The 19,710-nt window shown below is 39.5% G+C and overlaps 1 protein-coding gene across 1 annotated transcript in view; it reads right to left on the bottom strand.

Moving 5' to 3' along the window:
- Positions 1-19,710, bottom strand: part of FGFR4 (fibroblast growth factor receptor 4) — a 65,709-nt gene that overhangs the window by 15,509 nt on the left and 30,490 nt on the right. Inside the window, exons 11-17 of the mRNA XM_044069299.1 lie at positions 19,351-19,489; positions 17,442-17,641; positions 16,541-16,686; positions 3,588-3,709; positions 1,793-1,903; positions 208-398; positions 1-52 (exon numbers count right to left, since the gene is read on the bottom strand). The exon at positions 1-52 is cut by the window's left edge and continues 71 nt beyond it. Coding sequence (XP_043925234.1) covers positions 1-52; positions 208-398; positions 1,793-1,903; positions 3,588-3,709; positions 16,541-16,686; positions 17,442-17,641; positions 19,351-19,489 — 961 coding nt within the window. The remainder of the gene's footprint in view (positions 53-207; positions 399-1,792; positions 1,904-3,587; positions 3,710-16,540; positions 16,687-17,441; positions 17,642-19,350; positions 19,490-19,710) is intronic.

Below are 19,710 nucleotides of genomic sequence, written 5' to 3'. Positions count from 1 at the left end.
CATTATCTGCTGTTACTAGCACATTTCTGGCTGCCAAATCTCGATGGATACACTAAACATAAAGACAAACTTATTTAAAAGATACAAGAACACTAAAGCACTCAAACGTACATGCTCAGTAATCCAGGTTTAGTAGTATCTCAACAAAGTAATCCAGGTTTAGTAGTATCTCAACAACTGACAAAAGGAATCCAAATAAATTCATACCCGTTTAGAAGCCAGATAGTTCATGCCCCGTGCAACCTGATAAGCACAGGACACTAGATCTTTAAAGGTTAGCTGCTCTTCTGGTACTTTAGTGACATCAAATGTGTAATCCATGCTAGGAGGACGTCGTGCCCGAAGAAACTCGCGTAGATTCCCCTTTGCTGCATACTCCACAATCACATACAAGGGACCTAATAAAGAAATTCAGAATCCAAGAGTCAGTGATTTTTGTCTTCTTATACCAGGACTACAACAGGTGACTTTCCTGAGAATTATGAACCTAATGCATTAACAATTCCCACTCTGTCTGGATGTAACCAGTTTAAGTTTAAAAAGCCTGATTATTTTTGTCTTGGTGGGAGAGGGATCCATAAGTTTAAATCACTGGACCACTTGCAGTTATCATGACTTGAGAGCAGGTGGAGAGCCTGTATTTAGGATCAAGATGAAGTCACTTTCTAGGTATCACTACAGAACTGTAGTTACCTGCACAGAGTTGAACAATTCAATGCCTGGCTAATGGTCAAGTGACCTAGACTTCACTCCAGTTCTCGTTTAAATGGTCCAACATTGTTAGGGGAACATCTGTTAATTAGTTGGGGGAGAAAGAAGGAGCCGTTACCGTCTTCTTATTTTAGATACTATGGAGAAAGAGCCAGGGATTCTGCAGAGGTAACAGCAAACAAGCAGCCTTAGTATTATATGAACCTCTCGGTCACAGAGCAAGTGCTAACTCTGCTGATATGACACTGACTAAGCAATTGCCTAGAAATAGCAATGTACTTTTCTGCATGCATTGTTCCCACAGTTTCTATTTCTTTTTATGTAATTTACTCCTACCCCTTTCCAAAGATCCCACTTACTGTTCTATAACCTCTGTTAGAATATAATTTACATGTGGATTTCCATTTTCTAGTAATTGCTTTTTTGGCAGCCATCAGAATTAAACTTAACAAGTCCTTACTATGATTGGGCAATTCAGATCCTGTATCCCAGCTGAAAAATAATTTCTAGTTACACTCATGCTCTCTCAGTAATTCTGACAGAGTACTCTGTAGGGAATTTAAAGTCTGCCCACTCGTTGCACTCCCAAAACATATGTTCCCAGTTACTCTTTCTTCCCCCATCACACCCTCCAACATTTGCCATCTACTTCAGGAAAAAATCTTTGAAATCTGCTTGGGGTATGAAAGTATCTACGCAAAAATTTCAAGCAAATATACTAAATTTTCTGGACTTTGTATATTTGGGAATCATATAGATGTTGTCCTATTGTTTTGTGAACTGCATATCTAATCTTTCTTCCCAATCTTTTCAGACCTCATATGACTGACTCCTATAGGTATCACGAAATATTTTACATGCCCTACTAATTATTGCTTTTAACAGCAGCTTCTGTTCTGGATTCAATTAAAAAAACTCAACCGGTGTGGGTCTTTCATTTAGGCTTCCCCAGTCCCTTTCTCTTTGCCTATACTCCGATATCAGTCCTTGATGGGGAAGGACTAGTTTACAATCCACTTCTACTACAACCTTGTCAGTACTTAATGCTGCTGTAATTACTTATCCTAATAAGTCTACTCACCATCCTGTGTGCACACCCCCAACAGATTAATTATGTTTTTTTGCTTGTCCATCACTTTCATCAGTTCCATTTCTGAGATAAGGTCTGACAAGTCCTTGTCTGTAGCATTATCTAGAAAATAAATACACGCAAATATATTAAAATCAGTCAGTTGATCAATCAAATCAGAGGATTCTGAAAGTATGAAGAACAGAATGTAAACAAACTTTTCTTTAAGTCTGGAAATAACTCCATCTGAAACAGCTGCTGATCAAAGGAAACTAGATTTGCACTTAGGCACTAAACTATGAGTTTTAGCAGCCAAGGGTTTAGCAGAAATCAGTGACAAACATTTACTATAAATAATTGTCTCTCACTTTATTAAAACTCAATTATTTGACCCTAAACATCTAAAACCTTGGGAGGTCACTATTCAAAGCAGCAACAACCACACTTTCAAAGTGTAACATGTCACTTTCTCTACCCACAATTCAAGATGGACAAGTCAGATGGACAAAGTGATAAAAATGCAACACAACTTCTGGCACTTCTCATTGCTTAACCTCTCTTATAAGAGGCTGGCAACCATCCAGTGACAATATTCTATTCTGAGAGTTAATCAATTGGACGATGGCAAACAGTAAAGTTCTCTAACACTGCTGACTAAGGAAGATGCTTCTTTCTCAAAGCAGTTGCTAATACAAGACTACACTGTCCTAGTGACCAGTACATCAAAAAAGGGTGACGTTCACAGAAATGAGCAAGGAGTTACTGCCTACTCAGAAAATACTCTAGTAAGTGTACGCTTCAGTTACCAATTCCCAAGAAAATATTTATAACGTAATGGTGGAACTTCTCCCTACTCAGTCACCCCACGTTCACATAGCTATCTGGTAACTAAGCTTCAGCCTCAATACTGAAATAGTCTGGCTATCACTGTAGCAGGTGTAGCCTTAAGTGTACCAGACCCAGTGAGAACACATTCACTGAAGTATGCAGCAACAATAAAAAATATGACCCTTTATTACATAAGAGTGCAGGGGGTGAAGCCTCCGCAGGGAAGCTGTTGATCTATTTACTCCCAGGTTGCACAACCTTAAAAGGTGGTTACGGGTTTTCAGAGAAAAAGGACCTCACTGAAGTAGGGCTAGAAGGAGCCTCTAAATACTATACTCACTAGTGGTGATGTATTCTCTTCCAAAACATCAAACAGGTATTACTGCCTCAATAAGCAAGTGCTACTGACTGCATATAACCAGGACACCACATTGTCTGTAATGGTCTGGAGTCCCCCATTCTGTATTGCCATTTGATCTGAGGCACAAATGAAAAAGTGTCTTTTGACCCGGCCACACAGCCACATCCATTAAGTTCCTAACAGTTACTCAGAAGAGGAAGTAATAGGAACAAAGTTGCAAAACAGACAGATGGCAATCTGTATTCTACCTAGGTTGGAAGACCATACAGAGCAGTGTCAACATCCTTGGACTCTAGCCAAAGAGTGCAAATATTAAATACAGATTTTTAATACAATTCACTATCAATCAGCCTTCAAATGCACACTTACGCATGCAGAACATTTTTGTGCCCTGAATTAAAATACTACATAAATTCAGACCCAGTGTGTGGAAGAATTTAGCCCTGTGGGCACAACCTTACAGAAAAGCTTTTTAGAACTGCTGCAGTCCATGAGGTTTTAATAGCAAACACTTTTGAAGTCCACAAATTACTTTAACCACTTTGAAAAATAATCACAAAATACTTCAGACTACTTTTTATAATCTGTGCTTTCTCTGGTGCTTTACGCATCTCTTACCTTTCAACATTTTCACTGCTACTGTTGTACCGCCATCAAGTCTCTCCTTGTCGATGCCATAAGCTTCGGCTCTGACTACTTGGCCAAAACAACCTTCGCCAAGTGGTTTTCCCAAAACAAGCCTGCACAAAACAGGGAGGCAGACAAAATGGGAACAGGTGAATCTCAACTTCAGAGCAATGAAAGAATGCAACGTACAAGATAAAGGTAAATCCTACCGTTACTGTTTACCTCATTTATTCAGCAGCATTACCACCTAATCTTAAAATCTAACACACAATCGGGAATCAAACTACTCCTCATTGTTTTAGAGGTTAAGCAAGAATCTATATTATGATCAATCTGATCTTCATAACAGTAAGCCTTTCAGCTGCATTCAAGCCCTATTACACAACTATTATAATGTCGATACTTTTTCTTAAAACCTGCAACAGTTTAGCATCTTCAAATAAGCATCTTGTATGAAATGGAAAAGAGATAAAATAAAAAAGCTGTAGTACTTTGCTTTTAATTAGTTCAGTATATTTGAAATTATGCTACCTTCTCTTTTCCTGCAAGTAGAAAAATCCACACAGCTACCACTATCTATATAAACGTTTCTACTAGTTCTTTGTCTAACCAGACTGTCTTCCCTGTTATGATGCCCGAATTAAAGAACACAAATAACCCAAAACACTTGTAACAATTATGACGGCAGAAAACCTCCTTGCTTACAACCTTACATTTGTGCAGTAAAGCACGTAGATCTATCCACTGAAAAGACATTCTGCGTGAACAAACATTTTGATTCTCTGGATATTTGTGTCAGACTACTACAGTCTTTATTCCACTTCCAGGTCTAGCGCTTCCCTTGAGATGGTGTTTCCAAAGGCTACTGTGCTTTAACATCCTGCATAACACAGGGATGAGGGCATGTCAATGTGAGCCTCTACCCTGCAACCAGAACGCATCAAGGCAACAGAAAGCATGTGTGTGCGTGTGTGTGTCTGGTACTCAAAAATTCAGCTTCAAGATGTAAGTGGACTACAAGATGCACAAGTACTAGGCTTGCATGCCATTTTAAGTCAGCCAATTTCCCTTTTGGTACTTGAAGGCACTGAACATGGGGGAAAAACGGAAGGTCGTTGGGTTAATTCATGTGTCCACAGTACATAGTATTATTTGGTGATGTACATTTTATTAATGAAGTCTGTTTTCCAGGAGATCATTTTCCACTACATTAGAAGGGCTTGCCAGTTACTACAGAGAGAGGGGAAAACTTCATAGTTTTATTTCATGATGGGAGAAGTTGCATGTCTAAAGCAGAAGTGAACAGGAGTGATATGCAGAACAGATCAGTTCGGGGGGGGGGGGTTAAAATTATATGTTTAAGCACAGGCTGGGTCTGTACTTTGGCTTGCCACTATTAAAGTTGGCAGATTGCAGCCCACACAATTCATAACATTCTGCCATTCAGTTCAATTCCCTTCCATCAACCCCAGACCCACCATGTCTACCAGATTCAGAGTTTGGATCAACAGTTGAACCAGTCACAAAAGTATGAAAATAATGCCCTGAATATGCACGTTTTTATGTACTCAAACTTGTGACTTTACAAATGTGACATAAAAAATTATTTTACAGCTGCCTTCACACCCACTTTTTGCAGACAAGCCCCCTCATACCCCAATTTCCTTTTCTCACTCCAAAATGACTACACCTCAGAACAAGCAATGTAATGCCCATCTTGCTTCTTATCGGAAGCATACCAACCCTTCAACCACCTACATCTCATTACCATGGGAGTATTTAGGTTTTCACTCATCTGACAAGCAAACAACAAAATATGAATGGACATTGGGTGTTGGCATAATGTTTAAGGCATTTACCTCACAGACACAGGATTTGATCATCACATTAGAAAGCATGGCTAGGCTTAAAAAAGCCCCTTGGGGTCATTAGTCAAATGACCACCTAACTACCTAATCTCTTCAGGTCATTATGTTCAAATAACTTTATTTGAGCAAGAAACTGCATCTCATTAGCCCTATATACGTATGAATTTTCTCACCATTATGGAATGTGGTTTACTTTGATACCAGACTTGCTGAACTTCATTTGGTTGAATCTGGAAGAATTAACAAGGCAAGCCATCTTAAGAACTAACAAGGCAGGCCATCTTTATTTTAAAGAGAGGCTTGAATCTCACGCATTCTCAATGCAAAGGGTTGGGCTTTCTGTACTTTCCCTAACAGCTATAAAGTTGGCAAATATCAGGCAAGTTGCACACACTTGATATGGGGTGCCAGTCCCGTTTTATAGGCTTAAATGAAGCGTCTATGATGAGTCTGGACTGAACAGAGCAAAACCACATCAGTGACAGCACTGGACAACTAGCCCTGTTCCTCAACCTTCAGCAGAAGTCTTACCTTTCCTCCAAGGGAGCCCGCAGGATTTTTTGCAGGGGGGTGCAAACCCAGAGCCCCACCCACATAGCTCACCCCGCCCCCTGCCAACACAGCCCCGCCCAAGTCCACCCACCCCAAGCCCCGCCCACACAGCCATTCCAGTGTCCCATTACTTGGCTATTTCTCCCCATTTACTGTAGACACTGTTCAAATCTGTGTGCATACTGTGTTATGCTTTAGTTCTACAATGATTACAGGCAGTTGGACTTAATTTACAACTTTTATTTCAAACATTATAGCCCAAACACAGAGACATTTACTAAACCTAAACAAAGCAATAGTCTTACAATGAAAACAGACTTGGCATTAAAGCTTCTCTACTTTTGAAACTCGCATTCAATGAAACGGCATTGAAACCCACATTCAGAGAAAATGCATCTGGCCAGTGGCAGGTTATTTACCTTTGAACTGTTTAAGCAATAGGCTCCTTGCACACCGTTAGGGCCATGCAAAAGTTATTTGATTTACCTGATTGTATTAATTATAATATATAATCGAATTATATCCCTTGTATTATACAGCAACACTTGTTTGAGTGTCGCTGTCAAGTAAAAGTAATCTGAATAATTCCACATTAAAGATATCTGAAACTAATGAAGATGTTGTTGCTAGAAAACTGTATATTTCAGTGTTTCATCTACAAATTCAGTGCCTGCTGCCATCAAAGAATAAATTGCCTATGTTAAATTAAAAAAATGGTAAGCTGGTATATTGCAATAGAAAATGGATGACAAGCTAAAAAACAGGTTCATAGTTATTAGGCATCTCATCCAAAGTAGGACATCCTGAGGACTGCAGCATACAAATGTATATGCTGTAGGAATAGAACCTCTAGCCTTTACATTAAGATGCAAGTATTCTACCTGTGGTGCTACTAACATAGCTTTAAAACTTTATACCACAATAGAGATACCATTTGCTAAACAAAATGGTTGCACATTGTAAATAGACTTGGCATGAGCAGCAGTGAACTTCGCTTCCCTTAAAACTCACAGTTCCTTGAAAATGCACTTGAAAATTCCACCTGCTAACTAACTTGGGCATTTCACTTTCTTTCTCTCTTACAAAGATACCACACCCCTCAAGGCCTCACCCTTAGTGCAAGAAATCTTGACAAAGCCTAAAATAAATAGGGACAGATTATAAATATGGCTCTCAGAAACTTAGAAAATTGCAAGAGTAACAGGATTTGTGTTGGTATGCATTTTTCTAAATGACATGACATCTAAAACTGAAATGTCTCATTATTTAGCAACTTCAATCCTTTTTAAGAGGAATATGGGGCAAAAATCTGGACAGCTGAGGGGTATGCTACCTCCCTCTTATACACACACACCAAATAATTCTGGTCAGACTTGAATTAGTTCTGGGAAGGTTGCACTGAACGGCACTGTGCTTGATCTGAAGTGGGTGAAATCCTGGTAGCTAGTGATTGCAGCTCAGCAATGTGGAGCATTAAAGCATTTTTAGCAGAGCATTGTTTCATCACTACCTATTGTGTTTGCACATAAGCTGAGGTCATTTCAAACATTTGCCTTTTTTTGATTACTACAGAGTACATTTACCCACCAGAGCTATTGTGTTTTGACTTCAGTGTGGAGCTAGTTGTTGCGGGGCTTGGCTTTTAAGTAAGGTAGCAATGCTTATTTACTATATACCATTAAAGCCACCCAACTACAAGTGTACTAACACACAGACACTGCTATAAGACACTGGTCTCCAATAAAATGTAATGAACTTCTGAAAACACTGTAATCCTGTCCTTTTATTACAAATACTGTCATATGCATTTCAATACCCAAGGCTTATACATTGTCTAGCTATGTAAATATTCTCTGCATGGCAACAACGAAAAGGCTTTCAATGCTGGCAATTCTTTAACAATATGCTTACTAAAGCTTACTTGCATCTTACAATCTCAGACAAGCTTACCTGATGTTCATTAAACCATGGCTACTTAAACAGAGCAACAGGACACTGTGATAGCATGCAGTTCCTGAATAATAAGAAGCATAAATCAACAGTATAAAAATCTGATAGAAAACCAGAACATTTTGCAAAATCAAGGACAGATGAAAAGCCACGATCGTATTTGTGTTCTACTTTGGATGGGGGAATACTCTGCACACTTACTGCATAACTGCTTCTTGCCTTCCTTGGACACATCCCGAGCCACTACAATGGGGGCTGGGGTGCAATAAGTATGTCATAATTTGAAATGTCTCTGGCTGACAGTGATGACTGACACTCCTACCTCTCATCTTCAGAGCAAGAAATCTGGACAAAGCCATACATAGAACTAGAAGTGGGACACAGGCCCAAAAATAAGGCCAATTTTTAAATATTGCTCTTATTAACTTAATAGAACAGGTAGATCTTGCATTAGTACAAATTTTCTGAAGGGTATAAAATCTGAAACTCAAATGTCTGCCATTATTTTCTAACTTCAATCTTTAATGACTTGCCACTAATTTGCCAGAAACCACAATTTTATGAAAAACAGACCAAAATGTGATGCAAAATACCTGTCAAAAAGGGACACCTTTTAATATTAACAGTTAACTTGAAGCAGCTAACAAAATAAGAGCATCCACATGCATTTCTGAAATAAAGGTAATCTATAACTGATCATTACAGTTATAATTGTAAACCCTCCACATTTTCTTCCAAAATTGCCATTTTGGAGGAGGGATTATTAGGCGAGAGCAACATTTTGAGCCAGAATTGGGGACAATTGAGATGTTTGGATATTCCTAATCTACAAAGTGATTTGCACGTACCTCTCAACCTCTTAATGCAGGAAATCTGAACAAGGCCAAATATATTGGGGAACATACAGACACTACTAAAAATTACTCTTGTATAAACTTAAACAGTCTTGCATTAGCATGCATTTTTCTGAAGGTTATGGCATCTGAAACTCAGTGTCTGTCATTTAATGGCTTCATTCCTAAATGATTTGCTAGAAAACCACAAATGTTATGAGGAACAAACCAAAAATAAGCAGCAAATATCTATTAATTCTGCAAAGATATGGACAACTGAGAGGTATAGTTCAACCAGGGCTGTCTGAGTGTGATACCCCCCCCACAAAATCATGGTCAAATGGAGCCTCCCCCCCTGCAGCCATTCCAATGTCCCATTCCTTGGTTATTTTGCCCCATTTACCATAAACACTAATGTGCATACTGCTTTACTTCTGCGATGATTTAGGATTTCATTTGAAAGTTTTATTTTGCATTTTACAGTACAAACCCTAATACATATCTGTTAAAGCAATGCAGTCTCAATGAAAATAGACTAACATTAAAACTCCTCTGCCCTTGAAACTCACATGCATTGAAACAGCACTGAAACCCACTTTCAGAGAAAATACATTTTGCCAATTGCAAATATTAACTCTGGGCTGTCTTCAAAATCATAGGCCCCTCGAACATAACATACATATGCTCTTTGATACACCTTCCTGACTGTATTACATTATATTCCTTGTACAATACAGTACAGTTGTTAAAGGGCATTTTAAATTTATTGTTTTGAAAATTTTTCCAGTAAACAAAGAAACAAAAAGCATCCACCAATGACAAAATTGCCCAATTCAGAACATTTCCATCATAAAAAGTCTACTCAAGTCCACCGGTATCAGTAAAAAATACACAATCTCTGTAGTAAAATCCACATTGAAGAAATTTGTAACTAATAGAGGTTGCTGCTAGCAAACACTTTATATGTCATTGTTTAATCTACAAATAAAGTGCCTGTTACCCTTGAAGAATAAATTGCCTTTGTTGCATGCAGTAAAAAAATGAAGAGCTAGTAATACCGCAATAGAAAATGGATAGCAAACTGTTAACAGGTTCATAGTTACTAGGTATCTTTGCCAAAAGGACTGCAGCATCCACCCCCTTTACAACACAATACAGCATCAGCAATGCATTTACCTACTGTGGGAGTAGAACCCACAGCCTTCAGCATCTAAAGCAAGTACACTATCTGTTGTGTTATTAACAATGCAAGCAGACTAAACATAAGCAGCACTAAACTTTTGCTCCCCTGCACCTCTCAGCTCCTTGTAAAATCTACTAGACACTCAGCTGTATCTCTGAACTTTGCAGCACAAGAAATCTGGAAAAAGCCGAAATTTATTGGGGGGGGGCAAAAGGCCAAAAACCAGGGACACATTTTAAACATTGCTTGTATAATGTTTGAAAGTTGCTAGAATAAAATGCTACGTTACCACCATACATTTCACTGCCACGTCTTGAACCCAGGGGACCCGTGCAAAACAGTCAAAGCAACATACCACTACGCCAAATCAGCTGTTTTGTGAAAGAGGAAGACTGAAACTTTACCATTTAGTGAATTCAATTCTCACCATAGCACAGCTGTCAACCTCTTAGCACAAAAGACCTGAACAAAGCCAATAATGGGTGACTACAACCACCAAACATTCAGTGAATTCAGTTCTCACCATAGCTCTCAACCTCTTAGCAAATAACACCCGGACAAAGCCAGTAATGAGAGAATATAGCCCCCAAACATTTTCAGTGAAATCAGTTCTTACCATAGCTCTCAACATTAGCAAAAAACCTGGATGAAGCCAATAAATACCTGAACAAAGCCAATACTGGTTTAATACAGCCCCCAAACATATTCAGTGAATTCAATTCTTACCATAACTCTCAACCCTAGCACAAAACCTGGATGAAGCCAATAATGGGGGGAATACAGTCCCAAACACAGGAATACATTTCAAATATACATCTTGTACACTTAGAAAATTGCTAGAATAAAAGCTTGCTTTTGTTACCATACACTTTCTGACTTTCTGAAGAAAATGAAGTCCGATATTGAAATGTGTCCATTTTTTTAACATTTATTAACCAGGAAAGTCTGACTTTGAAAAAAAAAAGCTAATTTTTTAGCAGAGGCCCAGGGAGAAACACTACAGACAGCCAAGAATAAAACCAGATAACATTTAGCTGTCAGGCAACAAGGACACAAATGCAGAAACCACAGATTTTATGAGGAACAGAAAAAATATGAGGGAAAATCCTGCAACATTTTTACAAATGGTGGTGGGTAGGGAATTCAGGCTCTTGCCACTTGGGCCCAAGGTACAGGGTTCAAGCCTTATTCTCTACCCACCACCATGTACACCTGGGGCATTTCACACACACACACACACACACACACACACACACACACACACACACACACACCTCTCTACAATAACAAATAAAGACTAAATACTTGTATTACCCAGCAAAATATGTTAATATTCCTGTCTGATATTGTTCACTTAGAAACCAGATCTTCAATCAGGACATTAAGGCTTGAAATGCCATCTTGGCAAACACCTTTAAACAGTGCTAAATGTTTTATGGGGCTGTGGCTTTGTTTGCATTGATACGGTAAAGCTTAGCTAATTGTGTGTTGTTGTGTTTTAGGCATTAGGTAACTCGACAACACTGAGCCTGAACACGCGTGCGGGGTTGTAACTCAGCTAATCGATTAATTGATCCAGCTGTAGTACATGACTGTAATGTAATGTCATGCTCCTGTGCCCAGTGCCTTCTACTCATTCTGAAAACAAATATTAAAACTGGTGCTACGTCGACCTCCCATCGGCGAAAATTATCTTAATATTTAAGCACCAGGAAGCAAACATTTTGTCAAGAGTGAGTACACAACAAAGCGTCAGATGACGCCTGGAAGTCAGGAGTAAAGCCAGCAGTGCCTGTGTTATTATTCCTGTTCTGCAACTAAGTGTACCAAATCCAGTACCCAGGTTAACACGTTTGTAATCATGCTCTTCTCTTGTATTGCTTTCAACTGTCCCTGATTTCCAGCTGTATGTTGATTCCTAACCCCTTTATTGACCTACAAAATAGTACATTATTAGATTCCAAATGACTAGTATTAACGTGTACTGTTGTTGATATTCAACCCACAATATTTTGCCGGAGGAGTTAGATAAATTGCAGGGTTATACATTTACTTTACTTTGTCATTCTGTAGATCTAATATCAAATCCTGGTGTGCAAATCATGCACTTTGTATATAGTACTATTGCATTTTGTATTGTGCCAGTGACCCATGCTAATTCACTGATTTTGGAAATGCACACAGATAAATGGAGAGAGATTATAGGATGGATCCATTTGCTTTTAATCATAGGTTCATAGGTTCATACTAGGCTATCTGCCCTAGGGCATTTATAAGCCTAGCCAGAGTATGTTTGGCTTTCGCCACCCATTTTAAATTAATTTTGCTTTGCCCTTTTTCGAGGTTTGCTATGCCCTTTTTCGAGGTTAAACTCTTTCCAGTGGTGAGAATCAAACCATGCACCTTATGGTTGAAAGGCATACACCTTAACCACTGTACCATTGAGCCTTTCAGGTCCTTTTTAAGCCTAGCCATGCATCCCTGGAAATGAATACAATCAGGTGGGTTGCAAACTAGCTCAATGATAGGAGACTCCCACCTTCCTCAGCAGGCCAGTAAGTAACGAGTGGTGTTCCACAAGGTTCGGGTCTGGGGGCCCTACCATTCAGAATATAAGTACAGGCTAAAACAAAAAGGTTTGTGGCAGACTATGAATGGGAAGCAATCAGAGTCCCCTAATGATGTCAATATCCTGCAGGAGGGATTTACACTGACCGACTAGTGCCAAAGTCAGACTCAAACTTGATGCACAAAAATGCATCATCATATCTTTTGGCAAATGCAATGTCCCTGCAGGTTACCACATTAACAAACTACACATACAAAATCACTGCTGAGACCTAGGCACGCAGGTGGACAAGCTTACGTTTGATCACTACATCTCTACAATGGTAAGAAGGGCATTCTACGTTACTCACTTCATAATACTGCCTCCGGAAAGGGGGAAAAAAATGAATCCCTTGTACTTTTCCCTCACTCAAACAACTGAATAAAATATTCCCTTTGGTATATACCTTTCCAGACATCTGCAGCAACTGGAGAGACCACAGAGGTTTCTCACAAAGAAACTTTAGGGTCTTCAGCACGTTCTACTTGGAGAAACTCAAATCAATCACTTTACTCTGTTTCATACAGAGGACTCAGAAGGGATATGTGCCTTGCACATAAAGCAAACCAGACCCTGCTTTACTAGAAATACTGCACATTTGCAAGTCCAATGGTAAGAGTGTCACCCACCCTAAAGACCTTAACCTGGTATGTGACATCAATAGCAATTGCTGGAGACACAGATTTGTGTCTCAGAAGTTGTCCCATTTCTGGAATAGGCTTTCAATTCACAACTAAGTCACTTGTTGACCCTATTTTAAGTGAAATTTGGACTACTGGATGGGCAGTAACTTCAGAAGGGAAACGGGTGGAATCCCTGGTGTGGAGAGGGGTAACTGCAGAATTTAGTGCTGGCTCAAAACTGGCACTCCAGGGAGCAGGGCTTCAACTTGGCTAGGTTTAATAACTGCCCTAGTGTCATTGGCACAGTAATTGCCTAGGAACCTATGAAAATAAAGTTGGTAACACAAATGGTTATGATGGAATACCTGAACCAAACCACCTCATCCAGTTTCCCAAGTGTGCATACCATACCTTGTGATACTGACACCCCAACTCCATATAAAACTGAGAAAAAAGTGGGGTTGATAATGCTACCCAAGAAATACACAATATTCTTTAAGTTATCCACCCCTGGCAACTGTCATATCAACAGCACACTACTAAGAGTTGATCGAGTAGTCAGGGATCTGGGGGCACATGTAGACAGTAGTACAGCCTTTGACCATCACCTGTCTACAGTAGTGAGAAAATCATTCTATGTTGAGCGACTTAAGTATGGCAGCTAGGTCCAAGAAAGTCACCGTTCCACTACATTTAACATTCAGACCCATCACAAGAGTCCCAAGGCCACATTTAGTATGTACCCAACCATGCACATCCAAAGATTGTATTGTTTACAAACGCTCCTCACCAAAAGAAAACATGTAAACAGTCTATCCTATGCAGACCGACTCAAAGCCCTATCCCTGTACTCTGTTACAGGCCATTGAGGGAACATGTATGCCTGGCATACAAGGAAATGTTAAGACACCACCCTACTGGACTTCCAGCAGATCTGCAAAATAAACAAGCCAGAAGCACCCTAAAGACACAAATCTTGCCAGTTGGAATCGAGAGTTTGGGGGGCAACCTAAAATCCATTGGGGCAAATGCCCCCTCCCCAACACACCACAAAAGGGCCGCAAAGAAATTTAAGATACATGAAGCAAGGGGTTAGCAGCCCCCTGCTGGATGCGAGTCGTTTCTTGCATTGACATCAACCCAGTAATGACCATTATACAGTTTAACCTTTTTAAACGTTTTCAAGTAGTAAAACAATTAGAACAATAATTAAAAAAAGTGTCACACTTGACTGAAAGCCCCATCAGGGTGTCAAGTCAGCACACCCACACCTGTGCAAAGTACAACTGTGTCTTAATATAAACAATTGTCATAGAACCTGCTGGAGAGAAGTGTGTGTATCCCAGAGAATACTCTTTCATTGGAGCAGGCACCCCATCCCTGTGAAGCAGAGGTCCCCCCTAAACAACTTCAACCACTGGCTGAGGAACAGGAAATTCATTGCTGGTGCATTAACCCCTACTCTAATGGTCATACCTCTCAACTGTCCCTGCCCGACTCAATTTTTAGTTCTGTCCCTCTTAATCCATCCTAAAACTAGTGATTTTTGGAGGAAAGGGTGAACTACAATTAAATCAGTAGGGACAATAGTCAAGAGTTACACTTGTATTTTACTTCAGAAAAGAGTATATAAATTCTTATGCTCCAATAACATCAATGTCTCAAGTTAACAGCATTAACATTTTAAAATTGTCCCAGATTTTTTTTCTTGATTTTGTCCCCGATTGGTTGAGAACTATGGTAGTGGTCACAGCCTGGAAATTGTTTAATGCTTACACATACCAAGAGTACGAGAATTTGACAGAGTTGGGATGCTTGATAAAGTTTAAAAAGGCCCCAATGGTCATTAGCCTAGTAAAAAAAAGGGGGGATCGCAACAAGCACGGCACCACTTTCACCGAAAACCAATTCCGCTACAGTATTCTTTAAGGCACTACAGGGCAAAGAGCAGCTAGAAGATATTCTTATAAAATTATTCAATACACCATCAAAAACCAAGTAACAGACTGAAGCCAGATGCCCAGTTTGCAATGCAAGCTGGACCCTGCGGACTGTGAGCAGCATCAAATTTGTTGGAGCTTGGCAGCAGACTGGCAACGGGCCAAAACGCATAAAACAGCAAGATGCTCGAACAGGTTAAAGTAAAGTAAAGAGCCCTGGACTGGTGCTCACGACCTATGCGCTTGAAGAAACCGCGTTCTTACGAGTGGCCTAATGAAACTTTTGGGGGACCTTCCTACGACATGGTTAAGGCATGTGCTTCTGAAGAACTATTAAGAGAATAGTTTGATTTGATCCAACTGTGACACTTTGGATCAGATGAACAGCTTTTCAGAGTCCTAATTACACATACTTGGGAACTCAATCGACAGCATACTAATGTAACGTATAAAAATAAACTACAAATATTTACATAATATGCTTGAAAGACTTCCAGAAATATTCCGAAAAGATGAATCCCCTGCACAGCATGTGACCAAGCATACTACAGACTATAGTGTTTAATCATTTTTACCTTTATACAAACGTAAAGATGACTATACAGGACAACAAAAATAATATTCCAGTTTATGTGACACACACACACACTCACGCTCTACCTGAGGTATTCCGTTTCGGGTCCCATCTTCCGTTCCCGCTCTCAAACCTCTAAATCATCGCATGAGCGACAGCGATGATGTCAGCACACCCGCCCGCGACTGTGCTGTTAGCACAGACTTCTTAAAGAAGAATGCACTATCTTCTTAAAGAAGAACGCACCTATAAAAAAAAAAAACTTTTTTGGAAATTATCTAGTCAGCCGATTCCAGGGGGGTGCAAGTGCACCCCCTTGCACCTGCCTGCGGGCGCCCTTGCTTTCCTCCCTCAATCTCAGAGAGGTGCAAGGTGTACCTTATCACTCCCCAATGCCAAGCCCAGTGAAAGAGAGAGTGTCCTCTTGGTTCCACTTGAAACCGTCGAATTACCACATCATCGAACCTTAAAACAGAGACCAGAACGTTGCAAACTGAGATAGAAAACTGAAATAGAGATGCTTAACATCGAAAACACATTCCCTACATGTCAACAGTGCAAACATGCCTAAATACAACAATCCAAGTATCAAAACATATTCGATGTTACGCATCTCTATGATTTCAGTTTTCGATTATCTCAGTTTGCTACATTCTGGTCTCGATGTTTTAAGGTTCGATGATGTGATAAATTTGACGGTTTCAAGTCGAACCGTCCTCTTAGCAGTATTGTTTCAAGAGTCAAAACAAGTGGTCATCTTCACAGAAATTAAGTGGCTACTTTGGCTGTATGTCTAAATCAATATATACTAACCTGTCCCTGGGAAACTCCCATTTTGGGTCCAATGGTAGTTCAAATTCCATGACTCCTGCCAATGTCGGGGTACAGCTGGAAGAAAGTCGAGCCACCCTGACTAGGGAAGCACTGGATTTCCCAGAGGAATTGGACTCCAAAGAAACCTGTAAAGAGGAGGAAAAAATAAAAAACATTAATGACCAGATTCTTTCACACACCGATATATAAATCAATTAAAACAAAAGACTATACGAACTGAACCTATTCTAACAGTTAATGTCCCTGGATGTATATTGCTTCCATTTTTTCAGCCTATAAAACATCCCCATTGTCCTAACCAATGCTCATGGAGAGGTTTCTGTGAAGGGATGCCCCCTATCAGGATGCAAGTGGCTTTGTATTTGCAAGACGAGATCACATACTTCCCATCAAGTCTGTGAGCAATAAATGGCTGACTTGCAAACATGTTTCCAGCTAAACAGACAAATGCACAGAATGGCACTTACAGCCTACAATCTTGACAGCAATAAACCATGAACAAGTAACACCTTAGACCAGAATTTGAGTATCATCAACTCTGTTGCCATGTCACCTAAACGTAAGCAAATTGCTTTAGTATCCATTGGTCCAAAGTCACGTTGAAGGTAGGGACTTTGTTTCAATGGCATTACTCATTTTCCTAAAAATAATATACACCTATTTACAGATAACCACATACCAGAATTAAAAAAACATGAAACAATATTCCGTAGTAAACTATCTTGCTTTTCACATCTATAGCACTCAAATCAATAAACACCTTTTTAAAGCTATTCTGCAATGCTGGAACTTGAACCACTGACCACTAGCTGCAAAGCCGTAATACATACTAGCAGATAGACAGTCGTTAAGCTAAAGGGCACTCTTCCCACTTCCTTACCTGTCTTCTGAGAGGAAATCTGGAAACCTTTTGAACTGGTAGACTGTCTAATCGTTCTTTGTTGTAGCGTGCCCTGGACTGCAGCCTGCACAGGATTCCAATAGCAATCATCATGACAAATGCCAAAGAACCAGAAGCGTAGATAACAATATCTGTGTACTTAATCTCAGATGACTGGGTTTCTTCTACCAAATCTTCCTCTAAATGGAGAGATTTAAAGACACCACATTAGCCAAAGGAGAGGACAAGAGAAAAATAGCAGCACACCTCACCTAAATTACACACATACACAGTCACACAAACATACATCATGCAAGAAGCAAATGAAATAGATAAGCATATTTAGGAATCCTGAGAAAAAACACCGTCGCACTGGATGTAGCACAGCAGAATATCCAATTTATTGTAAGTAAGTGCTTTAAAGGGTTCACCTCTTCATCAGACTTAGATAAAAATGACAAACCACATTAAATAGTATTCCAATTAACATTAATTACTTCAATTAAAAACAAATTATTTAAAACCATACTTAACACTTTAAACTAGTGTCTCGACTGTCTCGCTTTCAGGAAAGGTTTAATAGACACCATATTATTCAAACCAGGCGCTTTATCAGCGCACAATAACATGATCCATTTTGTTCAGCCGCCTCAGTAATATTCCTCATATCTCCTCCCCTTGTTCTGACTGCAAGTATTTCCAAGACCAGAAACTTAAACATGCTCACTACCTTCATTCCTGATGTGCATAGCCATGACACTAATTTCCTTTTTATTTCTTATATCCCTCATATGTTTAAGTATCCTGTCTTTGAACTGTCGATTAGTCATGCCAGTATAATATGAAAAACATTGGACACAATAATATTACATTGACTGTTTTACAGTCAGCATAGTGAGAAGGCTCTATTCCGAAGCCTAGCTTAGGGTGTATAAAGTTAGTACCTGTGTGTATATATGCACAGGCAGTACAACTCCTGCATGTATATGTACCTACTCTATCTGATCTAAGAGTAGTCCTATTTAAACTAGATTTATAACAAAGATGGTTCTTTAGGGTCTTATTTCGAAAGCTATACACACACAGGTACTAACAGCACCACAGAACACAGAGAAGGAAATCAGTTATGGGATTCAAGATGATGCATGGCTACTCCTGAAGAGGTACAAACATGTCTTTCAACCAAAACTGAACAAGGGGTAGAACTACTGTGAGCCCCCAAGTCAGGGCGATCCTGGAAATGCACTGTTGCATGGATATGGCCATGTGCAAATGCCTGTACCCACCAACATATGACACTGAGAATTTTGAGGAAAAGAACAGGGAATGCAACATTTCAATCCCCCCTCCCCAGAGGAAATAACTCCCTAACCACACCTACATACATCACTAAGGGTGAAAAAGTAGTCTACACAAAGCTGGCATTTCAATTATCCTTCTTGGTAGGTTACACTGTAATACTTGATTTTAGATTTTGAATTTTCATTCTGGAATGGAATACAGATAACTTTGTAAGTTTACCAAATTTATATGTTTTACAAAGTGGTAGCCGTGAGTGCTGCAGTGAGGATCCGATATTCCCACGCTAACACTTGGCCCTTAAAAGCCAGATTTCCTGCACAACTTTACGGAGTTGCTACCACAGATGTAGCAGTCTGTTGAACGTCCTTCTAAAGACCACAAAAATTCCCTACTTCAGAATCAAGCTAGGACTTAAGCAAGAACTACTTTGTGGTAATGCAGCAGCTATATAGTTATAGGAAAAAATTATACTCGTTTCAGACATTCTGATGCATGCAACAAAAAAGTAAAAGTAAATAAAACAAAACACAAATAAATAAATAAATAAATAAATAAATAATCAATCAGGTCATGCCACAAATTATGCAGCCCACAATGCCTTACATACCTGAAAGGACTGTAAGCCAAGCTGATTGGTAAGAGATGCCAATGGAGTTACCAGCTAGGCAGGTGTACTCTCCTGCATCTTCATACGAAACATTTCGAAGGTAAAGCACTTCCAGCTCAGAGCTGTTGATATCTGCAGTCTGTGTAGAGAGAACACCAAAAGGGTGGTTAAAAACATTTTTAAGCTAAAAAATGTTTTCTGCCTACTTCAGGAATTGAAAAGCAACAGATGGGGGACCCGTTTCTGAAATGTTTTACTCTCTCTCAAGCAAATCCCCATTCTCCTCCAGTGTATAAACATTATCACCACCCAGGAATCTTGGGGTGCAATGAATGAAAATATATACACTACACACTGCTG

Source organism: Protopterus annectens, chromosome 4.part0 (assembly GCF_019279795.1).
Source record: "Protopterus annectens isolate FY-2018-M chromosome 4.part0, PAN1.0, whole genome shotgun sequence".
In the NCBI taxonomy this organism is placed as follows: Eukaryota; Metazoa; Chordata; order Ceratodontiformes; family Protopteridae; genus Protopterus; species Protopterus annectens.
This window is presented reverse-complemented; position numbering and strand designations above follow the sequence as displayed.